Consider the following 26,838-nt stretch of genomic DNA (forward strand, 5'->3'; position numbering starts at 1 on the left):
GCTATATTTTTATTTAAAAAACGGGTGGGTATCATAAAATAAATTCTACTCTTATAAATGTAACCGTTTGCACGTTATATTTCATAAAAGTGAGTAACCTCGGTCCTGATAAAAGGGATACGAGAAAACAATTAAATGAAACTAGTACTAACCGGTAGTTAAAAAAAATTTGGTTGAATTTCCTAACTTGTATTCAATTTTCGTGTAAAATTTTTGAATTTCATTCTATAATGAATATAGAAAGACATAGGTTATTTAGATCAACTCTTTATAACAATTTTTTTAGTATCTTTTTATTTATAATCGCATCAACAGTTTAAAGTCATTAGAAACTGGATTGTAACTGTAAATGTACCGGTAAACGTATAGTCTTGAACAGACTCAGACCGACCACCATTCCTGCGACGTTTGGTCGATTTAGTACCCTCGACTTCGAAATCAGCTGATTTACGATGACGAGTTTTACATCTAGACCAACCCGGTTGGTTAACAATAAAATGCTGAACAATGATGGGACAAAAACTATTGAAAATACCTTAAATTGTCTGTGTAGACCGTGTAATATTTTGTTTAAAAAGATTTCCCGCCTGCGAAATATACAACGGGATCTCTAGAAGAACCTTCCTTTCCAAAATAAAAATACGGCTTATTAAGTGAAGAGAAAGGCTTTAATTTGCTTATAAAATCTCACACACTCATAATATTACAATGGATATTACAATAGAGATACAATGGGTAATATTAGAACCGTCTTTTTTTCTGAGGTTTGTTTACATTTAAGAAAAACGGGTTTGTAGTATTGCGATAATTTCTAGAAATGAATATCCCAAACTAAATTTAAAATATATCTTATTATTAAAATATTATAATCTTTCTAAAGGACAAATATTTTTAAATATTTCACGATAGATATAAAAAGCTGTTATTCCTTCGTAATGGAGTAAAAAAATAATAATCTATTACAATTCATTTGTAATCTTAAGTTAATTACAAATTATTTTTATAATAATAATAATAGAGGTATTAATATTATCCATGAATATTTTTTGTCCATGAATACATGGACTAAGCAGGGGACAGCGATATTTTTGAGTTAGCATTGTTAAGAAGGTCAAAATATCAGCTACATGTAGTGCGATTTATTTAAAAACCGTTAATATTATAATTAAAATTAATATTAAATTGATTAATATAATTTGCATCACTTGTCTTTATTGTGCGTTACACCAAGGTTTTACTGTTCTATTTTATTGTACAAACTAAATTAAATAAATTATTATTTATGTGAATAATATCTGAGAGATCATCAGTCGTGGTAAATTCTTCAGAAATTAAAACTACAGAGCTAAAATTTTGAATGTAAATTATTAAAATTATAAATTTAAATGTAAATTATTAAAATTATCATCATCCTTTACTTTTTATGCCAATGCTAACATATTTTTTAAAGCAGGAATGGTCGTTCTTTCTGTCAACTGTTCAACGTATTTGTTTTGCTTTTACGTGTTTTGTGTACTTTGTTGGCTACCACAAGGGAACTGAACAACCGCATGACCGATGCCCTATAGAGACATTCCCAATTTCACACACAAGTTGTAAAATTTTAATATTTTACTTCTCGGTTTGCTAAACCCGACAAAATTTTAAACTCGGCCAAATGAAAATCACACCTCTTTCCCTGTTTTACAGATTAAGGGTTACTTAATTGCGTTGTGGTCACCTTGTCATTTTCATACAAACCATAAAAAACACCATTCGATAAATTCAATTAACAAAATTAATTAAATCTCGTTTACAGTATTTTCTTTTGTTTTTGATTAGCGAACAACTTATAGATTAATTTTAAAAGCTCGTGGCTTTAAAATAAAATACGCTGTTAATAGACCCACTAGTTTAGAAACTTTTATAAAAATATTTAATATTTATAAAATTATTAAATATTTTTTTTTTAATTCGTCCTAATATGCTCTCTCTCTCTCTCTCTCTCTCTCTCTCTCTCTCTCTCTCTCTCTCTCTCTCTCTCTGTACATATATGCATATATTTATATTAATGAAATTTTTAAGCAGTTTTTTTGTATCCATAGATCCGCCCATTGTGACTGTTAGTCCCGAAAATGTAACAGTAAATGAATCTACAGACATCCTGTTGTTTTGTCAGTACGAAGCAAATCCAGCTACTCTACAATCCGTCAAGTGGTGAGTCATTTCTATTTATTCATTCATTATAATTTTTTTTTTTATGATTCAATATTATATTAATGAAACTTTGATAGCATAATTATGGAGCTTATCATTCTTGAAGAACTATGAGTTAAATTTTGAAACACTTCTATATATTAAAATTTTTTGAAAGTGGCAAATAGCGTCTGTCTATAAAAATCGCTAAGGTAGATTTATAAGTTTCTTATATTATTCTTGGTAGTTTATTAATGAACATTACTGGAGTTATTCAAAAACTCATTTCGCTTATTTAATTAAGTATAATAGTAAGTGAATACGTTGTAATGTGTGTGGTTGATGTATGGGTTATTTAACCGATAAATAATAAGATAAAGATTGGAACTTAATGAATAATCATGCGATAAAAAATGTGTTTCTTAATTTAATATCCTAAATCTTATTTTCGGTAGCTATTATTAATTATTTGGTAATACAATTTCTAGCAGCCAAAGTTGCTATAAAACTGTTCTAGAAATTTTAATCATTCATAAATTTCTTGGAAAAAAGAAGAAAAATTGATTTATTTGAGCTGAAGAATGTTTCGGTCGATTAATTTAAGTGTAATAAAATGTTATTTTGTAGGTTCACAAAAATCTTTTTAGAAACACATTTACAGCGTTAATCTTTTATCGAATCTAGAAACAAACCTAACGGTTAGTAGTTTTATTTTCAAATAAATTCTTTAATAGAATTAATAATCTCAACAAGAAACATAAATAATTTTCTAATAATTAGAAAATCACTAGACAGCGATGATTAAATATTGCCGATAAAAACCTAAAAATTAATGAATTTTTTAACTTGTTATCTTTCTATGTGCGATTCCTTTGATTCGTACTTAAACGTACTAAGAGTTGAAAATTTGAGCATTGTTAAGTGTTACTTCAGTTAGGACCAACTCTTCGACCAACAAACTAAGATAAAGTAAAAATCTCAATCATAAGTATTTTCCAAAATTTTACGTACAATAAAAAAGACTTCTTTAGTTTGATTATCGTTAACGACAACACAAACGGCTGTTTTTATATCAACGATTGAATCAGCAGGAGTGTGAAAAAGTTTCAGTTACTGCAGCAGCTGCTGTTCCTTCAACATTTTGATGTAGTTCTATAAGCAATTAACTGACCCTTACTGGATTCAGTGTTGATAATCGTATATAGATAACGTAGTGGAAGACTAAACAAATTAGACTTTGCTTAGAAAAACGATGAGGTGAAGTAAAAAACGAGAGATATCTTCAAAGGTTTGACCGTTTGTTTACAAAAAATGTTTAATATAAATATTAATCTCTTTATAACAATACTGAAAATAATTTTTTTTAGCCTACTTCTGTACATAATCACTACTTTACTGCTCTACCTTAAAGAAATAAGAGTGAACCTGTTAACAGAACGTTTTTGCAACATTTTAGTTTATTTTTTTGTAATAATAATTTTTAAACCATATTACTAAAAAATAAATTTTCTTTGAAGATATTCATTTTGGCGTAAAAAAATAAGACACCCACACAGACTCTAAAAAATATCGCACCAGTATTAAACTCTCGTTTCCATTTACTTATTATGTAGGTCATTTTAATTAATCATGGTTACGGTTTTAAAAATTTTTTATGTTCGCAATAATTTCTTATTTTTAGTGAGTGAATTCGTTGTGGAACTTTATTGCTGTTAGATGTAATTTATATGTAACAGGTGCTTATTTTTTAGTTATTATTTTCTTACTAGACGATATATCAGACTAAATTTCACTATTATGAGAAAATTGTTCTTCTTGTAGTGTTACTTATTCTTAATGGGTTCCTCCTTTTGAAATGAGGAAGGGGAGGGTGAATTGAATGCATCAACCGGGAGATTATTTTACACCCACTGGCTTCCCTAGTTCCCTGATTACGCCCCATAAAGCGTATAGAAGCTACGTAGAATGACTCACAGTTAGACTCATAACATTCTGACGCTTCGTCTTTCTTTAAAGTGGGTGTATTACGCTCAGCCTTATATTATTATTCTATATATATATATATATATATATATATATATATATACAGTATTCTATACTGATGAAGGGGATACAATTGTAATAGGCTACTCCGTTATAAGTTAAATGTACTTTTTCCCCAGTTTTTCTAGTCCTTTTACTATCCCTTTTTATCGTAACATTTTATAAAAAGAGTTCTTCTACTTACACCTTATCTAACAAAAGTCCTCCCTTTATTGCATAGCCGGTGTGAAAAAAAAAACAATAACTATTTCAGACTTGAGGGTGTAATATTACATGCACTCACTCGATCGTATATATTATTTATGTTTTCCATTCTAAAGGAAACCTTTTGATATTAGCCCATATTCCTTAATGTAATTCATATGGAACTATTTTATCGTTACGAAATTTTAATATATTACCATTACGTTGCCTTAGTAGTCTCTCTCTCTCTCTCTCTCTCTCTCTCTCTCTCTCTCTCTCTCTCTCTCTCTCTCTCTCTCTCTCTCTCTCTCTCTCTCTCTCTCTCTCTGTGTGCGCGCGCGCGTGCGTGCAGGTGTTAGTTTTAAGAATATTTAATTTTTATTTAACACTGACAAGTAAACCCTGAACAAGTATGCTTTTGTATTTAACTTCTCAAACCCAGAACATGATGAAGATTAGTACATCAGTAAATTATTCTATGTAACTTATACTGATTAAGAAGGGTTGCCTAATATTAATATATCATAGCTGAGAATTTAGTGCTGTCTAGGACTAATATAACATAGGATATCTGGTAACAATTTTTGTTACAAGCAGCGATGGTCCATAAATGAGGACAGAATGATTAGCGTGAGATCATCTACCATGGTAAACATAAATTTTTCCTTTTATTCGAATTTTTCCCAGTTTTCGTTACCTATTGTAATGGGTGCCATGATTCGACTTCCGGAAAAGTTTGGCATATCTTCGCATTTCACATCCTCCAGACCCCAAAACCACCGTCGGTTCAAAAGTTTATCTACTCATTTATATACATATATTTCACTTTCTTGTGAACAGGATAACTGCCGTAATTTTGTGCCAATCATTTTCAAACTGATAAATAAAATATAACAACCCAAAATCACGGTCGAGTTCGTTAATGGGAAAAATCGGACAATGGGGGTGGAAATGGGGTGGGACTTTTTCGAAAAAACAAACTATTGCTATAACTTTCTTATTAAGTAAAATATCGAATTCGTTTAAAGTTCTTACTATTCTTTGAATAACGGCCTAAAACCTTTCTAAGTAAAGTTTTTTGATATCACCAACCATTGGCCCAGGGGTGGAAAAAATTGGGTTTCGAAGACAAAAAATATTATACCTCCCTTAATAGGCACAGTATCGAATCGGTTTAAAGTGGTCATTAGTCTTCTAAACATTACCTAAAGGTTTGTCTGAAACAATTTATATGACCAACTGTTACGGTAATGAATGACAAAAATATTGCTGAAATTGAAAGATGGGGTTTGCCGTATGCTAAACATGTGAAACTTTTTTTCACATGCAACCATTGTCGTATTGAGTTAATTTGAAATTTTTCTTAACTTTAAAGTGGATATCTTTTTTATTCCCTACTTAGCACGGGTGAAATCTACCTCCGCCTTCCGGCGTGCCGAAAGGTATTTTTTTATTTGGTTTAGGCAGGATAGGTAAGTGGTTTTAAAAGTCTACCGAATGGTAGACTTTTAAAACCAAATATGTAATGTTTATTTTTTTAATTTATTTATTTGAAATATTATAAATTTAAGATAATTTTACTAGGATTTATTTTCAAAAAGTATTTCCTTCAGTAATCTACTATTCGTAAACTATTGTCTGATCTAACTCTACGGGGAACTGAACAGGATGTACAAGTAATAATTCTACTTTATATTTTTCATTCTCTATTTTTCTCTTTCTTTCTCTCACTCATTTTCCCTCTCTATGCGGGCAGGCGTGCGCGTGCGTGTGAGAGTAGTAGTGGTTATTCACTTCTATCCAACCTAACAATTGCGGTAGTTAACCTACTAATAATCCATCTTATCAGTGCCTACAGCAAGAATGAGTCATCTATATTCTCCTATCCACGAAAAATAATGAAATCACAAATCGTTTAGGATTAGTGTGGTATTTCAGAACCATCCCGTTGAACAACTATAATAGATTGAGGTGATATTTTAACATTTTGAAATTGTTCGATCATTTCTATTTTTGATTTGTGCAAATGCTTTTAAAATAAAAGTACATTTTATATAAAAATGTGTTAACGTTTAAATTTCTAAGTATTGAATAACTGCCTTCACATCATCGTAACAATGATTCTGTAAAGGTCTTTTTTCGACCTAAAATAAATATTTTGAATTTTATTTGTAAAATGTTTTTTAATTAAATTAATTGTTCTATCTAAGACAGAACACGCACAAACATTTTCTTCTGTGTTTCTTGACAAAGTTTTAATATAATGTGTATTTTTGTTACTGATTTCGATGATTTCTTTGTTTAGTAATTTAATATTTTAAAGATTAAGTTTTCAGATACGGTTTTAAATTTTTTGATCAACGATACCCGAATTACCAACATATTATGGATATATTTCCAAATAATCTATTTTTTTAAATTATTTGGGAAATTAATTTGTTTTGATGTTAATTAATAAAAGTCAGAAAAGATTTATTAAAACATTAACTTTGTTTGTATGTAACAATGTAATAAATTACTTTATATTTTTCTGGAGCATAAGAAAAATTTCTTTGAATTTCATACAATAGCAGTTGAAGAAGGAAACAACAAGAGCTATCTGAATGGGTTCGTATTTTTTGAGGAGCTCCCAAACAGCGAACGAGCCCTTGTCACAGCCCCTGGAACAGAACGTAGGGCTGTGCGGATATTAAAACTGGGAAAGCAGCCGCAAGGTGCGCCCCGGAATATTAACAGCCATAAATCCAAGCAGGAATCCGACGCGAGATAATTGTGCTTGTGCCACAATGAAACTATGATTTCAAGTGCCTTCTCCATTCTCCCCTTTTCTCTCTACCTTCCTTTTAACTCAGCTCTTTCCCTTACCGACCATTCCTTCTGGTTACTCGTAAACCTTTCTCCCGTTCCATTGTTTCTCTCTTTCAATCACATCTTTCTCTAATTCTCTTCTTCTTACATACTTTCTTCCGTTATTCGTTTATTCTGTTCACCTTTTTCATTACAAACCGAAAATATTCTTGATTTGAAAAAAGATTATGTGACGTAAGAAAATGATTACACAACTTGTTGCGCATATATATATAATAAAATAATTTGTATAAGGAAAGTCGATATTTAATTATGATTTGTAAGTAAACGAAACCGTGTGTACTGTAAACAATTAAATTAATACATATAAAGTAAAATTTCCTGCAAAATATAACTGCAGGAAATAATTTTAACTCTGAAACACGAGACAAATTAATAACGTTTAATTACATAATTTAAGAAAAAAAATTTATACATATTTGTAACAGAAAGATCGATGAAAAATTTAATATTTCATTTCCCTCAATAATTAAAATATTTTTTTATTACTTTTAATTAAAATGCAGGTTTGAAGAAACCAAGCACCAAGTAATTATTTATCTATGATTCAGTGTGATATATTAATCTCCAGCTTATTTTAATAATAATGTTCAGTTAAATGATTAGCGTCTAGGAGTTTAATCAAGGAAACCAATAATCGGAATATCTGACTACATACTCCAGAATATGTGCATCGTATCTGTTCGTTCATGTATGTCAACGTCTATTTTCAATAATAACCATTAACTTTAACAATTGCTATAAAACGGTTGTTTTTAGGTTCGATCCCAATTACTAGACGAATTTATAAAGCCATTGTTCTAAACTATTATTATTGTTTTAGATTGATTATTTTACTTATCAAAAGGTGATTATTCTACCTCAGCGAGCTTCCTATCAAGAAAATGTGGTTTTTGTAATAAACACTTTTGACTATCAAACATGATTTTACGTTTTGTTAGGTCTTGTAATTTTTCTTTCATGTAAATCCAATTTTACCAATAGAAAAAGATGTTGATTTAAATTTAAAGCCGTTCAAGTTTTGAATGTATAAGTATTTTTATTCATTTTATCAAGTATTATTATTATAAAATTTCAATAATTATCGAATATTGATAATTAGAATTAGGAAATTTTAATAGCCGATCTCCGTGGCGGAGAAGTAACGTCTCGGCCTTCATCCGAAGGTCCCGGATTTTAATTCCCCGTGAGCCATAGCATTTTTCTTAGGCTACAAATCTCCATTTATATTTACAAGCTTCTTTTGTAAGCTTCTCTGGTTAATTAATTCATCAGTAAAAAAACAGAAAGTGTGGCAATTTGATAAAAAGACGAAATTCTTTTAGGTTTACAAAATGATGTTAATTTTTTAAGGGATAAAAATACTAAATTTAATTGCCCTTTTTTTTCAACAATACCTAGATTCTGCAAGAGATACATAATAATGTACAAAAAAATTGTTTAGCCATAAGCGAAACAAAACCTTTTACTGTTATGAATTTTAAAATTAATATATAAAAAGTAATATTCTAAATATAAAATATAGATAATTTTTTTAGGTTTATTTATTTGTTAATAAAGGTCTTTCATAATATTTGCTGTAAGCTAGAAAATTGGGATTAAAATATAAAATTTCACACAGTATCTCATCTGTAATGTTTAATTTTAATTATAAAATTTCTTTATCCTTACTGTTAAAATAATCAAGATTTCACGAAGAAAGAAAGAACCTAGGAATAAACGCTTTATTGTATTCTACTATTGAACGTAGACATAGGCTACTTGTAAAACGTGGATTCAAGAGATTATTGGTGACATTTTACTACAAACATTTTTATTTTGTAAAATTAAAATATACGTTTATAATACTAAAAGAGAAAAAAATTTGGTGTTTCTTTTAAATATTTTCTACATTTTAACATAATTTTTAAGTTAAGAATTTAATATGTAGTTATGGTTAAAATGTTTAATATAGTAAATAAATACAGCTGTTATTGTGATAAAAAATACACTCTGATATAATAATGACTGTTTCATTATAATTAAAAATTGTTTGAACAGCCCTGTAAAGCACCAACAACTTTAAAAACAGGGAAATCGGAAGGAATAGAGAAACGTTTTTAACATAACGATTTTTTTAAATAACTAGGTTGTTAAAATAGTCTTTTTTAAAGATGAAGAGAGAAGCTTGTAATCAAATCTTATAAAAAAGAATAAGTAGTAAGAAAATTAAGACCTCCAATCTTCATAAATTATGTAACCGAGGATTTGTAAAAGGATACTAAGATTTCAATACATCCATTCCGGAAGGTCTAATTTTGTAATCCCGGTCAGACATGGTATATTATACTTATCAAAATGTCCATTCCATATTTCGATCCACACGATTTTCAGGCTTATGTGATGAGTAATGATCATCAACAGAAAATTAAATTAGATTAAAACAGATAACAAAGTAAAGCATTAAACTACTTAAATGACTGAAGACAAGAAAAATTAAAAACGTTTTAGATGATTCGTAGGAATATGAAGTCGCATTTAAAATAAATCATTATTCAGTTTGTATTCATAATTGAATGTTTTTCAAAGGAAGCGCTCCCGCAAAGTTAGTCATATTTACTTCTTATATTAAAGTAGAATTTTTTATGAATTAAACCAATCTTAATACTTTATCACAATACCTAGAATCCTAGAATTATAAAGCCACACAGTTTGATTTGTTTCTTTTACCTTTCCTTAAATTATTTCATCAAAGTAATCCTTTAATCAGGCATCTTGCTTAAGTATAAAAATCCATTTTTTTTATATTTTTTTTTATCATTTTTTTTACGGTACATTATTTTATTTATTCAATTTTTTGCAATTTACCTTTCCTTTTAATTACTCTTGGCCTAGTTTGATCCTAGATCGAGTTTTTATGTTATAATTTATATCCCCCTTTTAATTTGTAATAAGTATTTTGCAATTCTATTTTTAAGATCTGGGTAATACGAGAGTCGTTAAATTATTAAAAGAACAAATGGCAACAGCGGAAAATTTAATAGAATAAACTGAAACTCCCTGATGTTCAAGTAGTCACTTCTGACATGGAAAATATCAGCTGTTCGAAAATAATTTTCATTATTATAACTTTTTTTCTTATTTGAAGTTGACTTGGCTCCACTTGAAAAGTGTACTGTGGCAGAACAGCGTACTATGATACAATTTTATTTTTTGAAGGTGTAAAAAAAGGCCGAAATTCACCCGCGGATGTTCAAAAGTAAGGTAAAGATTATATTAAGCCCGCAAATTTTTATAAATGGTTAAAACAGTTTAAATCGGGCAAAATAAGTATCACCGATTTTCATGATAGCGGAATTCCGGTGGATGTTTTGATTGACGCTTTGAAAAATCGGCGAATTCGCAAGTACAAAGCAAAGATCAGAGAGATTGCTGAAATTTTCAATGAGAGTATTGGGACTTTCCACTCTATATACGTGATAAGAACCATGGATATATAACGTAAACATTTTTCAAGGTGGGTTCCAAGACAATCGACCCAAAATCAAAAAAATACCCGAATTCACATTTCTAAGGAACTTAAGTAGCCGTTTTTTGCAGAGGTTAATACTTTTTTAAATCGTATAATAACTTTTGAAGAAACATGGATTCATAATTTTGAGCTGGAATCCAAAGTCAGAATATTAAATTGAAAAACCAAATTCGTCTACCCTGAAAAAAATTCAAAACCTATGCGTTAGTCGGTAACGTGAGATGTGATGCTAACGGTGTTTGGAAATGTAAAATTATACACTACCAATTTATTTTGATTATTTGAAATAAAAATGTACAATCAGCAGTTAAGTACTATTGTGAAATGCTAGAAAATAAACGTGTGAACCGCAATAAGAAGGAAACGTGCTGGTTTTCTCTAATTTTTCTGCATGATTACTCCCGGTTCTTTACGCTCCTAAGATACGGGATGCTATTCAAAAGTTGGTTGGAAAGTGTGGTCACATCGAACATTCATCCACTATCTCGCACATCAGATTTTTTCGTTTGATCCTCTCAAAGAGTTTTCACGTGGTACAATATTCGGTAACAATAAACAGGTCGAGAATACTTTACAAGAGTTGCTCAAACACCAACCTAAAGTATTTTACTGTTGGAATAAAGAAGCAAACAGAAAGATGGATTAAATGCATAAATGTAGCCGGATATTATGGTGAAAAACAGCGTTAGTTTCATGATCATTGAATAAGTAATAATTTGCTGCAGTCATTTGTATCTTTAATTAGTGAATTCCCATCGTATCTTACGGTAGAGATATTTAAAAAAGGAAAGATATTACTAACTACTGTGTTTAAAATAAGTAAAAGTTTTATATTCAAAAATGTTGAAATTAAACCGTTATAACCGCGCGATTTTAATGCCAACCGTTCAGGCAAACGCCTGAAGTGAACATTAGGCAATGTTTTATACACACAGATACCATGTGCTGAATACTCGGCTGAATACAGTAACACAATATAAATTATATATGTTTGTAATCGTTACGCGTCTGTGCCGATTATTGTTACTATTTGTAATACATTATTCAGCTAACCACTTATAACCGTGATAAATTAATCGCATGATTCCTAATTCAAACGATTTATCGTGAACAAAGAATAGAGATTCACAGAGCTAGTAAAATATTTGTGGTAAATTTAAAATGCTGTTACGGGAAAGTAGAAGGATGATTTCTAGACGGTATTTCATGGAATGACAGCAGAGACGTTGGTGATTAAGTAGTAATACTTTGTAAGTTACTGCAGCGACCCAGATAACACAGCTTTTCTTCAATATTTACTTTAATTGCGATAAAGATACTGCAGCGGTTGATTCATTACAAATTAATGAATAGAAGAAAAATGATAGCGTTAGGATAGAAAGTTATTACCAAAATGAACAAGTAGACTCATGTTACCAGACGCTATATTTTATTTAAATATGTCACAAAACTTTCTCTGTCGATTAGTTATTTTGTGAGTGTTCTTTATACGGTTAAGTCAAATCATTTTTCGGAAACACTTATAAGTATAAATTAATTAATTACACAATTGTGTATAAATAAAATATGGCGACCGTTGGAAATGTTAAGAATTTTATTTTTATTTTGCCGTACGAAATTCATTTCAAATTAACGTATTTTGTAAATATGTATGTACACACTCACGTTTTATATTATTTAACAACGTAATGTTTAACGTGACAAAATATATCATCTCTTTTTTTTTGTTGATTGTCAGTGAAAGTAAAATAATTTTATTTTTTTATTTGCAACGGTTTATCTGTTAAAATATATTATAAAAAATTCTACCTCCTCCAATGAGCTAACATTGCAGAAGGTAAGAGAAATTACTCAGCTAAACTCATCCCAGCTTAGAATGGGAGCGAGGAGTGAAGTAGTTTCCTGTTGTAGTTTTCATTGCGCCAAATATACGATTATAAATCTTCATGCCTGCCCAAGGAAATGCGGATGATATTCAGCTCTACAAGTGATGCCTTTACTTTATTCATCAAGTTAGCTGACGACTGTATAATGAACATTATTACTCCGAGAGAGAACAGTCCTAATTCGTGGAACTTATATTCCAGACGCTTTACTTGGCGTAAATCAGGTTGTGAGAGATAGTGTAAAATAACTAATTAATGTGGGGAAACTGTGCATTAATTATACATTTAGCAATGAATTATGGGAAGCTAAATTCATGCCAAGTATTGCCCTACCTTTGCTTTCATGAAAATGTTTGCCAGTTGTGCTTGAGTTGACTATGTAAATTAATTTCCCAGCAATACGTTTAAAATGCAATTTTTGTACTAATCTATGACGTAGTAAATATTTACTGTAAATTAGTAACAAACGTAGCTAATAAAATAATACTATTTTATTAAAAATGTATTAAGCCTTATTTGGTTTAATGTAATTCATTTCTGTTATGTCCAATGTTACACGGATGTGGTCAGTGCTGGTCTAGTTCACTTTTTTTTGGTCTGGAGAAGTTACAAAGTACTTTATTTGTTTCTGTGTCACAGTTTTATTTAATCAAAGACAATTCTTACAATTCCGTTGACGTTATTACAAAATTTAAGAAGTTTTTCGGTTCAATTTAGGTGATAGAATCGAAAAGACTTTTGAGTAGAGCTGTAGAAAGCACTACTAGTAAAGCTGTGAAATGTCAGTCGAAGTTAGTCGGTAGAAAGTGTGGGGGATTAACCGAATCCAGAGACGATCCTTTGGAATCACGTTCGACCTATATAAAGGAAAACCACACGCAAGCCTCTACCGAGGGAAATAAAATTAGTTAAACTCAAGAGCGGACTGATGAAGCCTTTGCGACGACTAACCAACGGGATTATCGTTTTCCGATAATAGAACGCATTCACCTGTGCCGGTCCGATCGACCTATCTTCTTTCTCGTTCGCTCTTCTTAAGCAGAAGCAGCAAGTGACTGCTTCTGTTCCCAATCTATTTTCCTAGAAACCGTTTTATGGCGATTGTGAAAATTCTATAACTGTGTGACATATTCTGTATTCTACGTATGTTGATTTATATACGATAATAAATGAAAATTTTTCATTCTAGTTCCTCAGTTTATTTAATTAGTTTTACATCTTATTTTATTATGTTTTTTTTTTAACCTTTATACACATTTCCGGTTTTCCTTGTTTACCTCTAATAATTCTGAATGTTTTAAAATCTCTTACTTTTTTCCTCACTACTGAACTTAATAACCACTTGTTATTACATCATCATTTCCAAAAGATTAATTACGTTTTTTAAAACAAAAGAAATTACCTTAAAAAATTCTTTTAATTTCTTTTATAAAGATATTTTTCCTGTTCTTCAAATAAATGGAAGGAAATTAAATAAAAAAAAACATTATTTCACATTTCTTTAAATATAAATATTTTTAAAAAATACATTCATTTGGAACGATCTTCCCTGACGGTTGCAAGAGTAAATGAAAATCCTTTTAAGTTGTTAAAAATATTGTATTTATGAAATCTGGTTCGATTTGTCGTCTCAAACTTTAATAGCTTTAAATAATTTTCGTTGTTGATTGTAATCGATAAAAACAAAATAAAATTAAAAAAATATTTTATTATATTCATTCAAGATTTAAAAATTTTTTTTAACTTTTTTTTCATTTAGCATTATAATAAAATCTAATATCCTTGTTTAGAACCCGTTAGATCACTTTACAATATTTTTCAGGTCATCTTGTTTAATTCTCGGAAGGTTATATTTTTTCTACAGTTTTCATTCTAGAGAAAATCAACTTTGTATAAATATGTTTTTTAAAGACCGCTACGCTACAGAAGTCCTTGTGATTTCACCTTAACATTTTTGGAATAAGTTAACCTCCGGCAAAAGTCTTTCATAAAAAACTACCCTTGTCCTTACTCGAAATATTTACAGTGAAAAGAAGTTTATTTTACTCCAGGTGAATAAGTAATAATGTTTAGTGGTAGTCTTCTTATTTTTTTTTTGTTTGTTTTTTTTTTATAAGATATAAAATCTCAAAATTTGAATCGATTTTTTCCATAGTTTGTTTTATTTTATAGGTAACTATTATTACGATTATCCCGTTTATATGTATTATTTTTATTTCTTATCAAATTACTTTTTTTTTATTTGTATAATTTTAATTAAAAACGTTTTGTATAATTAACCCTTTGGTTCTTCAATTTTGGTTAATATTTAAAAAGTTGTAGAACATCAGGATTCAATAACTTTACTGGTCTCTGGCATACGCAAACTCGAAATTTTTAAATATGTGATACATAGATCGTAATAATTTATCTAGTTATAAATTTAACTAGTTAAGAAATATGCCGTTTCAGCTTGAGTTATAATTCAGACTCATTAACCTTGCAACTAATACAAAATGTACCGTCTTTTTTTCCGGGATTCTCGTTCGGTAATGAATGAATGAATGAAGTACATGATGAGGTGCAAACTTCATAAATGCCGTGAAGTTTATCTTGCCAGCATTTTTTTCTCAATCGAGGTATTACAACTTTTCTTAATGTTTTAAATTTAGATGAACGATCTTATAAATAGTTCTTAATTTTTCAAGAGAAATACCCGGATATAAAAATCTTGGCCAGTCGATAGTTCACTATCTGAATAAAAGGACTTGAAAGACGAAAAATTAAGTCCTCGCTTATCTTCTTGACCTAATTGAAATCTTTCACTAAAACCCCTATATTTGGGAAGCACAGTAATGAATATAAAAGAATAATAGAATTAAAAAAATAATGTAATAGATTATAATATTTATAATTAATAATATAAAATTATATAATATTTTATAATAAAATTAATTAAAATAGAAAAATAGGTATTTAAGTGTGTTAATGTGTTCCAGGCATATGATTAATTTATTAAAAATATTTTGGAAGTATTAATAATAAAAATTTTAATGTTAGCTAAGTATTGAAAAGTTAGTTAGAGAAAAACAAATTCTGAACAATGGAGAGATTACATGTGCCAATTGATTACAAACATTATCGGAATTATACCTTCTACAGTACGATTATTTTATGCACTGATCACAGAAATAGTTAATCTACCATAACGTAATTTTCAATTCGTTCTCAAGAAATGCGAATACTCATTGTTAATAATGTCGAAAGATATTGTCTTGTTGTTCATCGTAAAATTAATATTGTGTTGCTGTTCGTCGTAAAACAACTTTTTGGTATCCAAAGAAGATGTTATTACTTAACAGTTAGAGAAATTAGTGAAATAAGAGTAGATGATTTCCATCTGTCTTTTTGAATACGAGATTTAGGATATTACAAAGGTGAGACAACCAAGACGCCTTACCATTTTTTGTTGGCTGCTTCTTTCTTTTTCCTGTTTAGCCTCCGGTAATTACCGTTCATATAATACTTCAGAGGATGAATGAGGATGATATGTATGAGTGTAAATTAAGTGTAGTCTTGTACAGTATTAGTTCGACCATTCCTGAGATGTGTGGGTAATTGGTATCCACGATCTAGTATTCAAATCCGTGTAAAAATAACCGACTTTACTAGGACTTGAACGCTAGAACTCTCGACTTCCAAATCAGCTGATTTGGGAAGACGCGTTCACCACTAGACCAAGCCGGTAGGTTTGTCACCAATGACTAGAGGCATTGTAAGGATTAATGAAGTAAATGAAAACCAGGAAATTTATATTTTTAGAAAAATATAATATTTTTAACTTTATTTTTTTTAATTAATATAATTTTTAATAAATATGAAAGTCTTCAAAAGAAATGAAAGGGCTTATTCTTGATTTAACCTTAATCGATTGTTGTAATATGCGAATACGAGGGCGGCCCAGAAAGTACCTTACATTTGTGCTTAGCGTGGAGATAGTTGGGGATAGAGCCGCTATCTTGGCAACTAAACGTTTGTACACTCAGTACGCATCAAGCTGTCATAGCGAGTGGACTGTGATTTTTCTACTTTGTTCGTTGTGAATTATTGAAATGTGCGCTTCAATAGAAAATCCCGCGAGTTGTGAGGTGCGTTCAGCGATTAGGTTTACACAGGCAAAAAACCTCAAACCAATTGAAATTCATCGAAAATTTTCTGAGGTGTAAAGAGATAGAATAATGAGTGAAGGTGGATTGAGGCAGTGGTGCATTCAGTTTAAAAATGGCCTGACCAGTGTTCATGATGAGGTCTGCAGTGGTCGCCTAGCCTTGAGAACCTGACGATGAAAATCAACGATAAAATTCGTAAAACTCGCCGCATTACGATTACGGAAATCTCGCTTCATTTACCCCAAATTTTACTAAGTTTATTGCAATTGTATCGGAGAAGCTTGGTTATCACAAGTTCTGTGCCAAAAATCTAAGGCGGCACATTTCTACAGAGAAGGAATTGAAGAGCTTGTGCATCGTTATGATAAGTGCCTCAATTTAAATGGTGACTATATAGAAAAAAAGGTTTAAGATTGTCCTTTCAAATGTATGTAATAAAATTTCTTCTTTTTATTTGGTTGGTTTTTTATTTCAAAACGTAAGTTACTTTCTGGACAGTCCTCGTATATTGGAGTAATTTCTCACTTTGGCAGTGGAAGTTATATTTCAGAATTTAGTTTGTTTTTAGTTTTTTTTTCTTAACAATTAATTTGTTTTTGTTTCCTTTCTTCATCATCATATTAGGCAAGAACAATACACTAAGCATCATTACTAATTGTTTCTCGTCTGTTGCACTTTTTTTTTATTATTATTTAAATAGGTCATCTCACTTCCCTGTTAGATAAATAACCTTCATGGGTGTTGGAGTGGCTATAAGGAGAAATGTGTGTGTAGGCCATCCAAAAAAAAAAATTATTTCTGTAAAATATCAGTTCTTATTAAATTCTCATTGCATGAATCATGATTATTTTTTTACGAGTTAAACTATATTAATCTTACGTTTCTTAGAGAAAACTATGCGTAAATTTATTGTTATTTCTAATTATTTATACATACGTTAAGAAAATAAAGTTGGGATGCTTTATGTAGCCGTTATTATTTTAGGTAACATACAATAATTACCTTGTAATATTATTTTAATAATAATAATAATATGAAACGTTACTGTAATAATCCGAATTGTTATTTATACTAGAAATATTATGTACTATGTCAAACACGACCTATTATAAGGTCAATGTAATTGCTAAGAGCGCGACTTCGAGCTTGACACTTATTTCTAAACGCCCGCCTGCCCCTCCGGAAATGTAATTTTCGCTACATTCCGTGTATTGTTAAATGCAGAATATAAAGTAAAGACCTAACGCATTACAGCATGCACACTTAAGAAACTGTAAAAATTTGATAAATCTTTTTTTTATTTTTTAGCCATACCATACTATTGATTTAAATGAATTATTAGCAGAAATAATAACAATATGTTTTAATATAAAAAGGTATATTTTGGGAATTACTTCTTAATTATTTTTTATTTATTCTGTATTTAGCGGCAACGAATTTATTTTACATTGTTGTACATTTTAACAGAATATTATTGTTAACATCGTAATAAGTAAGCAAAATCACAAGTTATTCAATTATTGATAACAATATTTGAAATATGTACAAAAGTTTAATATTTAGAAGTGGTAAAATGAAAATATATGTATTATTTCAAACACATTATAAAAAGTTTGGATAACATACGCCTAAAATGTTTAGACAATCATTCATTTTCTCTTTTGAAAATAAATGTAGTTGTGGTAAATTATGATAAAACACGTTGTGGGGGGGAGATAAATGAAATTTCTGTTTACGAATGCTGTGGTAGCATCGTTATATGATGTATCTGTGAGTCTGTCTCGAAAACCGGCGTTCTCCAGTCGGTATCCGAGGTGTACATACGAAAAAGAAAAAACGAATTAACAAAAGTAAAAGAAATGTACCGTTCCGAAAAAAAGAAAATTATATTAAAAAAATCGTTTTAATTTAAAAAAAATAATAATACGTGCAACAGCTTTTTGAGAAAAATGGTTGACAACATTTTTTCAACCCACTACGAGAAATTTTTTAATTTAGAAAAACCTGGGTTAAGATAGGTTTCTAGAGTTACCTCTATTTCATAAAAATGAATTTTTTCCATTCCTTTATTCTGTACAATATGAACCTTTCTTAAAATATGGTCGAACCTGCAATTTTTTAATTGAAATGTTTTGTTAGAATGTATTTTTGGCGATTAAATATTTTTTTTTTTTACATGAAGAAATCGAAACAATAGATCTAATTTTTTTAAATAATTTTTTTCTTAACTTTTTCTTTTACTTTCAATCTGAGTAACAAATGCCAAAAGTCAAACTGAAGTTTCCAGTCTGTGTTACAATAAGTGCATTCTGTAGGTTTCGTTGCTATCGAATTTGTTAATTAAATTTTTTGGTCCAGGATTTTCTAAATCTTACATTCTAGAATTCAAAATATTTTTTGATCAAAATTTATTATTCATGAAAATATTACTTCTTAAAATTACTAACTGGTTAGTTTTGAATCGTGTCCTACGAAAAATTTCGCTTTGACTGGCCGTAGGCATTTTATTTACCGATCCAGACTGAAAATTCTTAGATGGAAACCAGAAGTCGTATAAAGTATATATTTAAATATTTTAACAAAATTTTATCAAAAAGTAAATAATATTTTATCAGAAATATGTATCTGTAAAATTTCTTCTTCAAAACACTCTTTTAGTATTCACGGGAGTTATCCATGTTGTTCAAATAGCCACCAATAAAGTCACTTTCACTTTTGTCGGATGGCGATCTGGACGGCTAATTTAATGATCTTTACTCCGTTCAATCTGTTGACCAGGGAACAGTTACTGTATAAATATATTTTCATAAAGATTAATGAAACTGTAAGTTACTATTCTTTATTTCGATTTTTTAATGTAAGACCAGCTGTTTAATAAGCCACTAGGCTGCTATAATTTGAGTCAAAGATGAAATCACAACAGATTTTAGGTAACCAAAGAGTTTGAAAACTGAGGTTTCGTCTTGAAAGGTTCCTACGTAGTTTTATGCAATAAAAAAAAAAGTTGATATATATTTTTTAGCACTATGTAAATAATGGTTTGTTTTGTTCTCCACTCAAAATTTCAACCGCCTAGGGGTCCTACACATTCAAACACGTCTTTTCAAAGACGTCTTTTTCTGTTGCGAAGTAAACAAAATAAATTCGATGATTTATTAATTAATGTTACCTTAGTTCTATAATGAAAGGAATAGCTTATCGATAAAATTAACGCATTTACAATTTAAAAACTTCCAACAAACCTTTTAAAAAAAATTGTTTTGCTACTTTTCTTTTATTACGCGAATTGTTTGAGGTAGAATTGTTTACTGGTAAACGTGATTAAATGTATTTTATAATTACAATAAGTTTATTCAATCATGATGCTTCCGATCCATGATGTTTTAGTGATGACGAAGTAGCGTAGCAGTATTTTGAACATTTTTATGAATTTCTAGCTGAATTTAATTTGAATAGATTAATTTGAATTTTACTTTAAAGGGTTATTATTATTATTATAAATTTTTATTTAATCGCAAATGATGTACTGAATATTTTAAAGTTTTTTTTTAATCTTTTACAGTGGTAATTTTTACTTTTAGAATTTTATGAATACGTTTAAAAGATATACAACGCTTTTCTAGGATTGCTAAAGTATACAAAAATGTCACTATATATCATCAGATTTATGTTCTATACGATATAACTTTTGCAGTTTCAGGTAAAAGAGAATAAGTATCCGCGTATGCTTTCGAATCTCTCGTAGGGTTTATGATAATGTTCGAGAAAAAATCTCGTGTATCTGATGTATGTGAGAGCAAACTCTAACGCCCATCACATGTAATATACATGACCTGGCCTGAATGCGTTGATGAAGTACAAGACTTCGACCGGCCGACCGACTCGAAAGATAAAAATAGCTTATTGCATTACCTCAATAATATTTTTCTTACTGTACACATTTATAATGTATAAGTCCACACCGATCGCTGATTTCTAACTTAGTAAATTTGTTACAAATTTAATTAATTTTCTGTTGCTATTATTATTTCTATGTTATTTTAAAAGAGATGATAATTATACAAAATATTTATAAAGCCGACGGAGGCTAACATCTCATGAAATAAATACCAAACCCAATACCAAACTTTTTGAAAATTCGGAATGAATTTTCTTTTTTCATGATCATTAGCTGACATGATCTGCTGCCAAGTATAATTTTTAAGTAGATGCAAATTTAATAAGTCAAAAAAAGTTTAAATCAATCTCTCATTTTTGTTTCCAATCAAGCCTCAATATAAAAAAAAAGGTAAAAAGAGATCGGTTTGGTTTAATCATCGTTGTTACATGAATTCATAAATACGCAGTGGATTAAAAACATTAACAGCTGAGGGCAAATTATCTTACGAAAACGTACTATCGATCTGGTAGTAAATTAAAACTAAAATGGAAATTTTCATTTGCAATTGTATAAGCTACTGATCGACCGGTACATCACCTTCTGTACAGTTGTCAATTTTTGTATATTTATTTTTAACTTTTTTTTTGTTCTAGACTCCCTTTTCAATCACTTGTATATTATTAAACGTTTTTGTTGTTTTTTGTGGAATTTATTGTACAGTTTTATTTTATTTCAGTGGTATATTTGGTAAAGGACATTTTTATTTAGCAACATAAATTTAATGTTTGTTTTTTTTATTTGAGTAATAATTTAATAACAGATTACGATTTTTAGCCATTACAATTCATAAAAATAGAATTAAAAGTCTATAATTCCAGAATAACAGACTTAAGATTATCGATTCATATACTTAAGGTTATAATTTTTTTCTTCAATTTTTATTATTATTAATGATTCACGTATCTATTAATCTTTTAATTAATTGAATCATGAAATATACAACAGTTTTTAAAATTAATACAGGAATAGGATTTAATTAAGAGAAATACACAATTGAAATTAAGATTTTCTAATTCATATTTATTTTTTTTAGATTCATAAAGATTTTATTAATTTAGTAGCATAGAGAAGTATTATTTTTCTACATTTACGTAGCTAAATTTCATATCCCTTCATGAGTAAAATTTAGTGTTCTATGTTCTAAAATTTATTAATATTTTCCATCAACCAAAAAAAGAATATCTGTAATTAGGCGTCTATTTTGTGTTCAGTTAATGACAAACAAATATTAAAAATAAATACTAAATGTTTAGTTATGTTTATACTCATAATTTGTTCAATACTGTAATTTACTAGTCTCAGAATTTTTTTATGGAATTTGGATCACGGAAATTGTACATTGTCTTATGAAATAATAACAATATACCTGTTTGTAATTTTTGTCTGGACGGTAAGTTTAATTTAATTAGTAGATGTTTTAACTTCACTGACTGAACACGAATCATAATCTAATAACAATCACGATTAAATATTAATTATTTATTTAACGTAAGTTTTCAACTAATTAATTCTTTATAAATCATATAGAAAATGATAAATTTAACGGACAAAAAACTTTAAAAATTAAATTAAAACTGTTGTTTTTCACTTTTTATTATTATAAAAAGCTCATCTAAATGCAGTACTTTTTTTTAAATAAGTGCTAAAATTTTTCGTTTTATTGGTTGAAATAAACAAAGTTTATCCTGTTTAAATTACAGCAATTTAAAATAATTCTATTCCACCATCTGTGTTCTAATTTATTAAAACTTTAAAACGATATATATATTCATTTTATCCTTTTATTTTTCGTTATAATTTTTTTTAAAGTAGTTACAATAATTTTTATTTTACAAAAATTAAATTTGAAAAATTTGATTTATCCTGCCGGATTTTGTTAACAATGTGATTTGTACTTAAGTAAAACTAAATTGCGTTTTATTTTTCCATCTGATTATTTAACTTGTGAAATAAATTAATTATTAACGCAAAATCTTGTTAAAATGTTATCAAATCTATCAAGAATGCAGTTTATTGTTACAGGTTGTATCACACAGTACAGTTCTGGCGCTGAAGTCGTTTAATTTAATTGTAACACTGTAGAAACTGACTTCATCATTAAGGCATTAAATATAATACAAGTGAACTTTTATTTTTAACGTTGAGCTTTTTATTTTTAATTTAATATATCAACTTGATAGTATTGAACTGTTAGAACAAGGAGAATAGAGGTATTAAGGACTGACGGTTGATGCTACTATATTTCTGGTATATGTATTTGCACACTATCTCTTGTTAACACTCGATTACAGAGCTACTGATTACATCGAACGAGAATATTTTTAAATGTTACCCTAATCAATGAAACTAATTCCTAATACTAATTAAGAAATAATTAATATTGTTACAATTAATTAAACGTTTCCGATTTAAAATATTACAGTTACGGAGTACGAGTAAATGGTGTGGTAATATAATGGTGCTAGTAAACTAACTATAATTAACAGATTTTTTGGTGTTATTTGTACGGCTTTTGAATATCTCTGTATTCGATGGGCTTCAAACGCTGTTGTGAACAGTGTAAGTTTTGTTAACGACTTTACTCCTCGCCTTTACTATTAAGTCTGATGTAGGGTCTTCTTGTAATCGGCAATAGCTACGCCATTTTCAAGAATGTCAGGCGTCTTATATCAGGTCGCGACAACCGTTTGGTGTTATACCCTCTACCACTGATAAAATAACTTAACGTAAAGCTAAAATTAAAATAAAATGATTAACACAATTATATTAAAAGTAATTACAGAAAGTTGGAAGATCTGTTATTGGAAAAAAAATCATAATATAAAAGGTGTTAATTTCACTCTTGTGGGGATTATTTTATCGCGAAGTGAGATTATTCTATAATTTAATCTATAAGTTAATTAATTTTACTATTATTTTAAAATCATTTCCCTTTTTTTTGACAGAATCTTGTGTAATTTGTATGTGGATGAAGTTATTTATCAGTATTTTTGTGTTAGTTTAATATTTAAAGACTTTTCGATGTAAAAAAGGATATGATAAATTTGAGTACTTTTTGTTGTTTTTCTAGATTTCTTAAAGTTTTAACGTAACAAAATAATCTGTTTTAAAGAAGAAAAAAAAAATAAGAAAAAGACGTAGGCTTTTCTTCAAGTAAAGTTGTTAGTATTCTTATAGGGGTACTGCGGGCTATAAAAATCTAATCTAAACTTGCAGAAAAATATGTGACATCGTGAAAAATGTACTAATTTTTTTTGGCTATATTAAACTCAATAACGTCACACTTGAGATATTTATTTAAAAAATAAATACTAATTCGAAATTTACTCGGTAGAATGATATATGTAGTGGTTCGACAATACAATACCGTAGAACAAGTACGTACAGCACAGTATAACGGCACAAAAGCAGGGGCGATTCAATAATATCGTTGGTTTGAGAGGGTTGTTGGCCGGCCTTGATTTGCGACCCTATAAAATACCCCCGCGGCCGGGCCACAAATCAGAACAGAACCCCTCTCTCCTATAGTGCCTTTTTGCCCTCAAGCAACGACGACAGTATCTCTCTAGAATGACTTATCGGTCGGTATGTGTTTAATGCCATTCATTTGCCCCCTCACATACGTCTTCTTGAGGCCCCACCCATTCCATCCCATCCTCTTTACTCCCGTTCCCCTTCCTCTCCCTATGATGCTACCTCTTCGTCCCTGGGGCGTCCAAATTGCAAAGCGATGACAATAACGGCGTATACCAACTTATTGCTTTCAGCTGCCTCTCTGCACCTATAGATTTATTCAGAGATTTATTTATCCGATGTTCGTTCGTACGTTTTTGTTTATCGATAGTTTTAGTTTTAACCAACAAATAACTGGTTCGATATAATCACGTAAGACAGTAATAAATATAAAATAAAAACAATTTAACTTCTTTTTTTTTTTACTTTTATTTTTAAAATAGTATTTTAAAAAAACCAGAGCAAAACTATTGTAACAACATGAAGAATCTTCAGGAACTTGAGGTTCTGTTTGTTGTACATAGAACGGATTTTAGGAAAGTATTCTGAAACGTATTATTATCGTATTTTATGACAGGTGCTTTGTGTGATACTCCATGACCCAGCCTCAATAGTTGATAAACTTAAATATAGGTTTGAGAGGATAGAGACCATCTGCTACGTTAATAATTCACCAGTAAATTTACTGTTATACGAATATAAGTTAATTCACCGACTGAAAATGAAGCATACGGCTTCAAAATTCCAGTTTAACTTTAAACAAAAGATTAACTGATTTTTGATAATTTTAATTATAAAATGATTATTTATCAATATAAAAAGAACTATTAACTAAAAATTGAGATACTAAGTAAGAAATTAAATATAATTATTATTTTATAGAATTATTACCGAATTAGTATTATCTTTTGTTGACAGTTTCTAATTTTGAATAATTGTTTAAGATGCAGTCTAAAACTTTAACTTTCCTAATAGCTGTTGTAAAGTTTTAGCTATCTTGTTGATAAACCGAAGTTAGATAAGTGTGTGTGCGGGTACGTCCGCGCCTTAATGTTGGTATTTATTTAATAATTAATTACGGGAGAAAGTATTCAGTCCATTTCTTTGACTATACTATAAATTAAATAAAAATAGAAGGGTTATTAATTTTAAGCAGAAAAGATCGATTAGGCCAACAATATTAATCAACCTAATTAAGTATTCTAATAACTTGTTCTTTTAAATGGTATTACATCTCAAGTTGTTTAATGATCGGACAGTCGCAGAAACAGGTACCCTTCTGAAGATAATGATACAAACTTCATCTTCAAAAATTTAATTTAATGAAAAAACAAAATTTGTAAATTTTGATATACATTCTAATTAGAAAAAAATTGATGGAATGCAGTAATATAGATATTTGATAATTTTTTTGATATTATCGATTTATCTATATTTATATTATATTATATTTATATTTTTATTTTTATTTTTATTTATATTATCGAGTTTAAATCGATTCCGATCTAGCCGTGTTTTATACTATATCGAAATTCGTCAATAAACTAGATGACAGAAAGGGAAAACCTAATAGAATTTTGTTTTCTACAATGGTCTTATTCCATAAATATTGAAAAGAACCTAATTTGTTAATTTATTTAAGATTATTTAATATTTTCAAAAAATAAATCAGTAAAAATAAAGCCCGTTGGTCATGTGACAAAACACCAATCAGAACACATGACGTCATGTCTTGCAAAACGTAAGATTGTTGTTTACGGCGGTCTATGTGGTTTGTTGATTCTGTGCGCTAAAACACATTTTTTCACGTGTTTTATGATTTTCTGTAGTAGTACGACGACTACAAGTCTTTGCAATAGAAAGTTTGATTAGATCACGGAGTTCGTTAGAACTTCGTCGGTAAGAGGCGACGAAGTCAACGAACTACATTTACAGTTCTAAACATGACGTAAGAAAACAGTGAAATGAAAATGGAGTAAAAGGTTAGCGTGAAAACATTATATTTCAGTTCAATTAAGATTAGTAATAAAGAATACTTTCAAATTTTCATAGGCAACGTCTTCTTTTCCATTTGACGAACCGTGGGACTTGAATATGACATTTTATTCATTTTTTTTATGTACCTTTACGAATCGCGCCGCTAGATAGCAGTTCTTGAGTGCTAGGTAGAGTACAAAAACTTGATAATGTACTTGAAATAATAAAATTTAAAAGAAAGTATACTACAACTTGTTTTAATATTAAATACTGTTAGGTAAATGAAAGTACTGAAAATAAAGCAATGTTTTTAATTCCCATCACTTCGTGAAAAAAAAATAAAAGTATTAGTTTACAAGAGATTAAAAAAAGGAATAAATAAAACAGAAATAAATTCGATTGGTAAATTTTATTTGTTCAATTCTATTCACTTTTGGTTTTATTTTAGATTTTATCTGTGATACTAGTTGTAAGTTTTATTCATCTTTGAGATTAGCTTTATTTTTTATTTAAAAAAATTCCGGGCGATGATAACGCGCAGGCGTTTTTCGCCACACCCCCCAAAAAAACAATTCTATTGGTAAAATCTATTTA

The 26,838-nt window shown here is 29.1% G+C and overlaps 1 protein-coding gene across 13 annotated transcripts in view; it reads left to right on the top strand.

The window, feature by feature from the left end:
• Nucleotides 1–26,838, top strand: part of nrm (neuromusculin) — a 797,795-nt gene that overhangs the window by 615,991 nt on the left and 154,966 nt on the right. For all 13 annotated transcript variants that reach the window (XR_012755069.1, XM_075355520.1, XM_075355516.1 and 10 more), the window contains one exon: nucleotides 2,085–2,196. Coding sequence is in view for 12 of the 13 variants with exons in the window: in XM_075355520.1 (XP_075211635.1) it covers nucleotides 2,085–2,196 (112 nt within the window). In the remaining variant the exon portion in view is untranslated. The remainder of the gene's footprint in view (nucleotides 1–2,084; nucleotides 2,197–26,838) is intronic.

The sequence above is a fragment of the Lycorma delicatula genome, chromosome 2 (genome assembly GCF_047948215.1).
Source record: "Lycorma delicatula isolate Av1 chromosome 2, ASM4794821v1, whole genome shotgun sequence".
Lineage (NCBI taxonomy): Eukaryota > Metazoa > Arthropoda > Insecta > Hemiptera > Fulgoridae > Lycorma > Lycorma delicatula.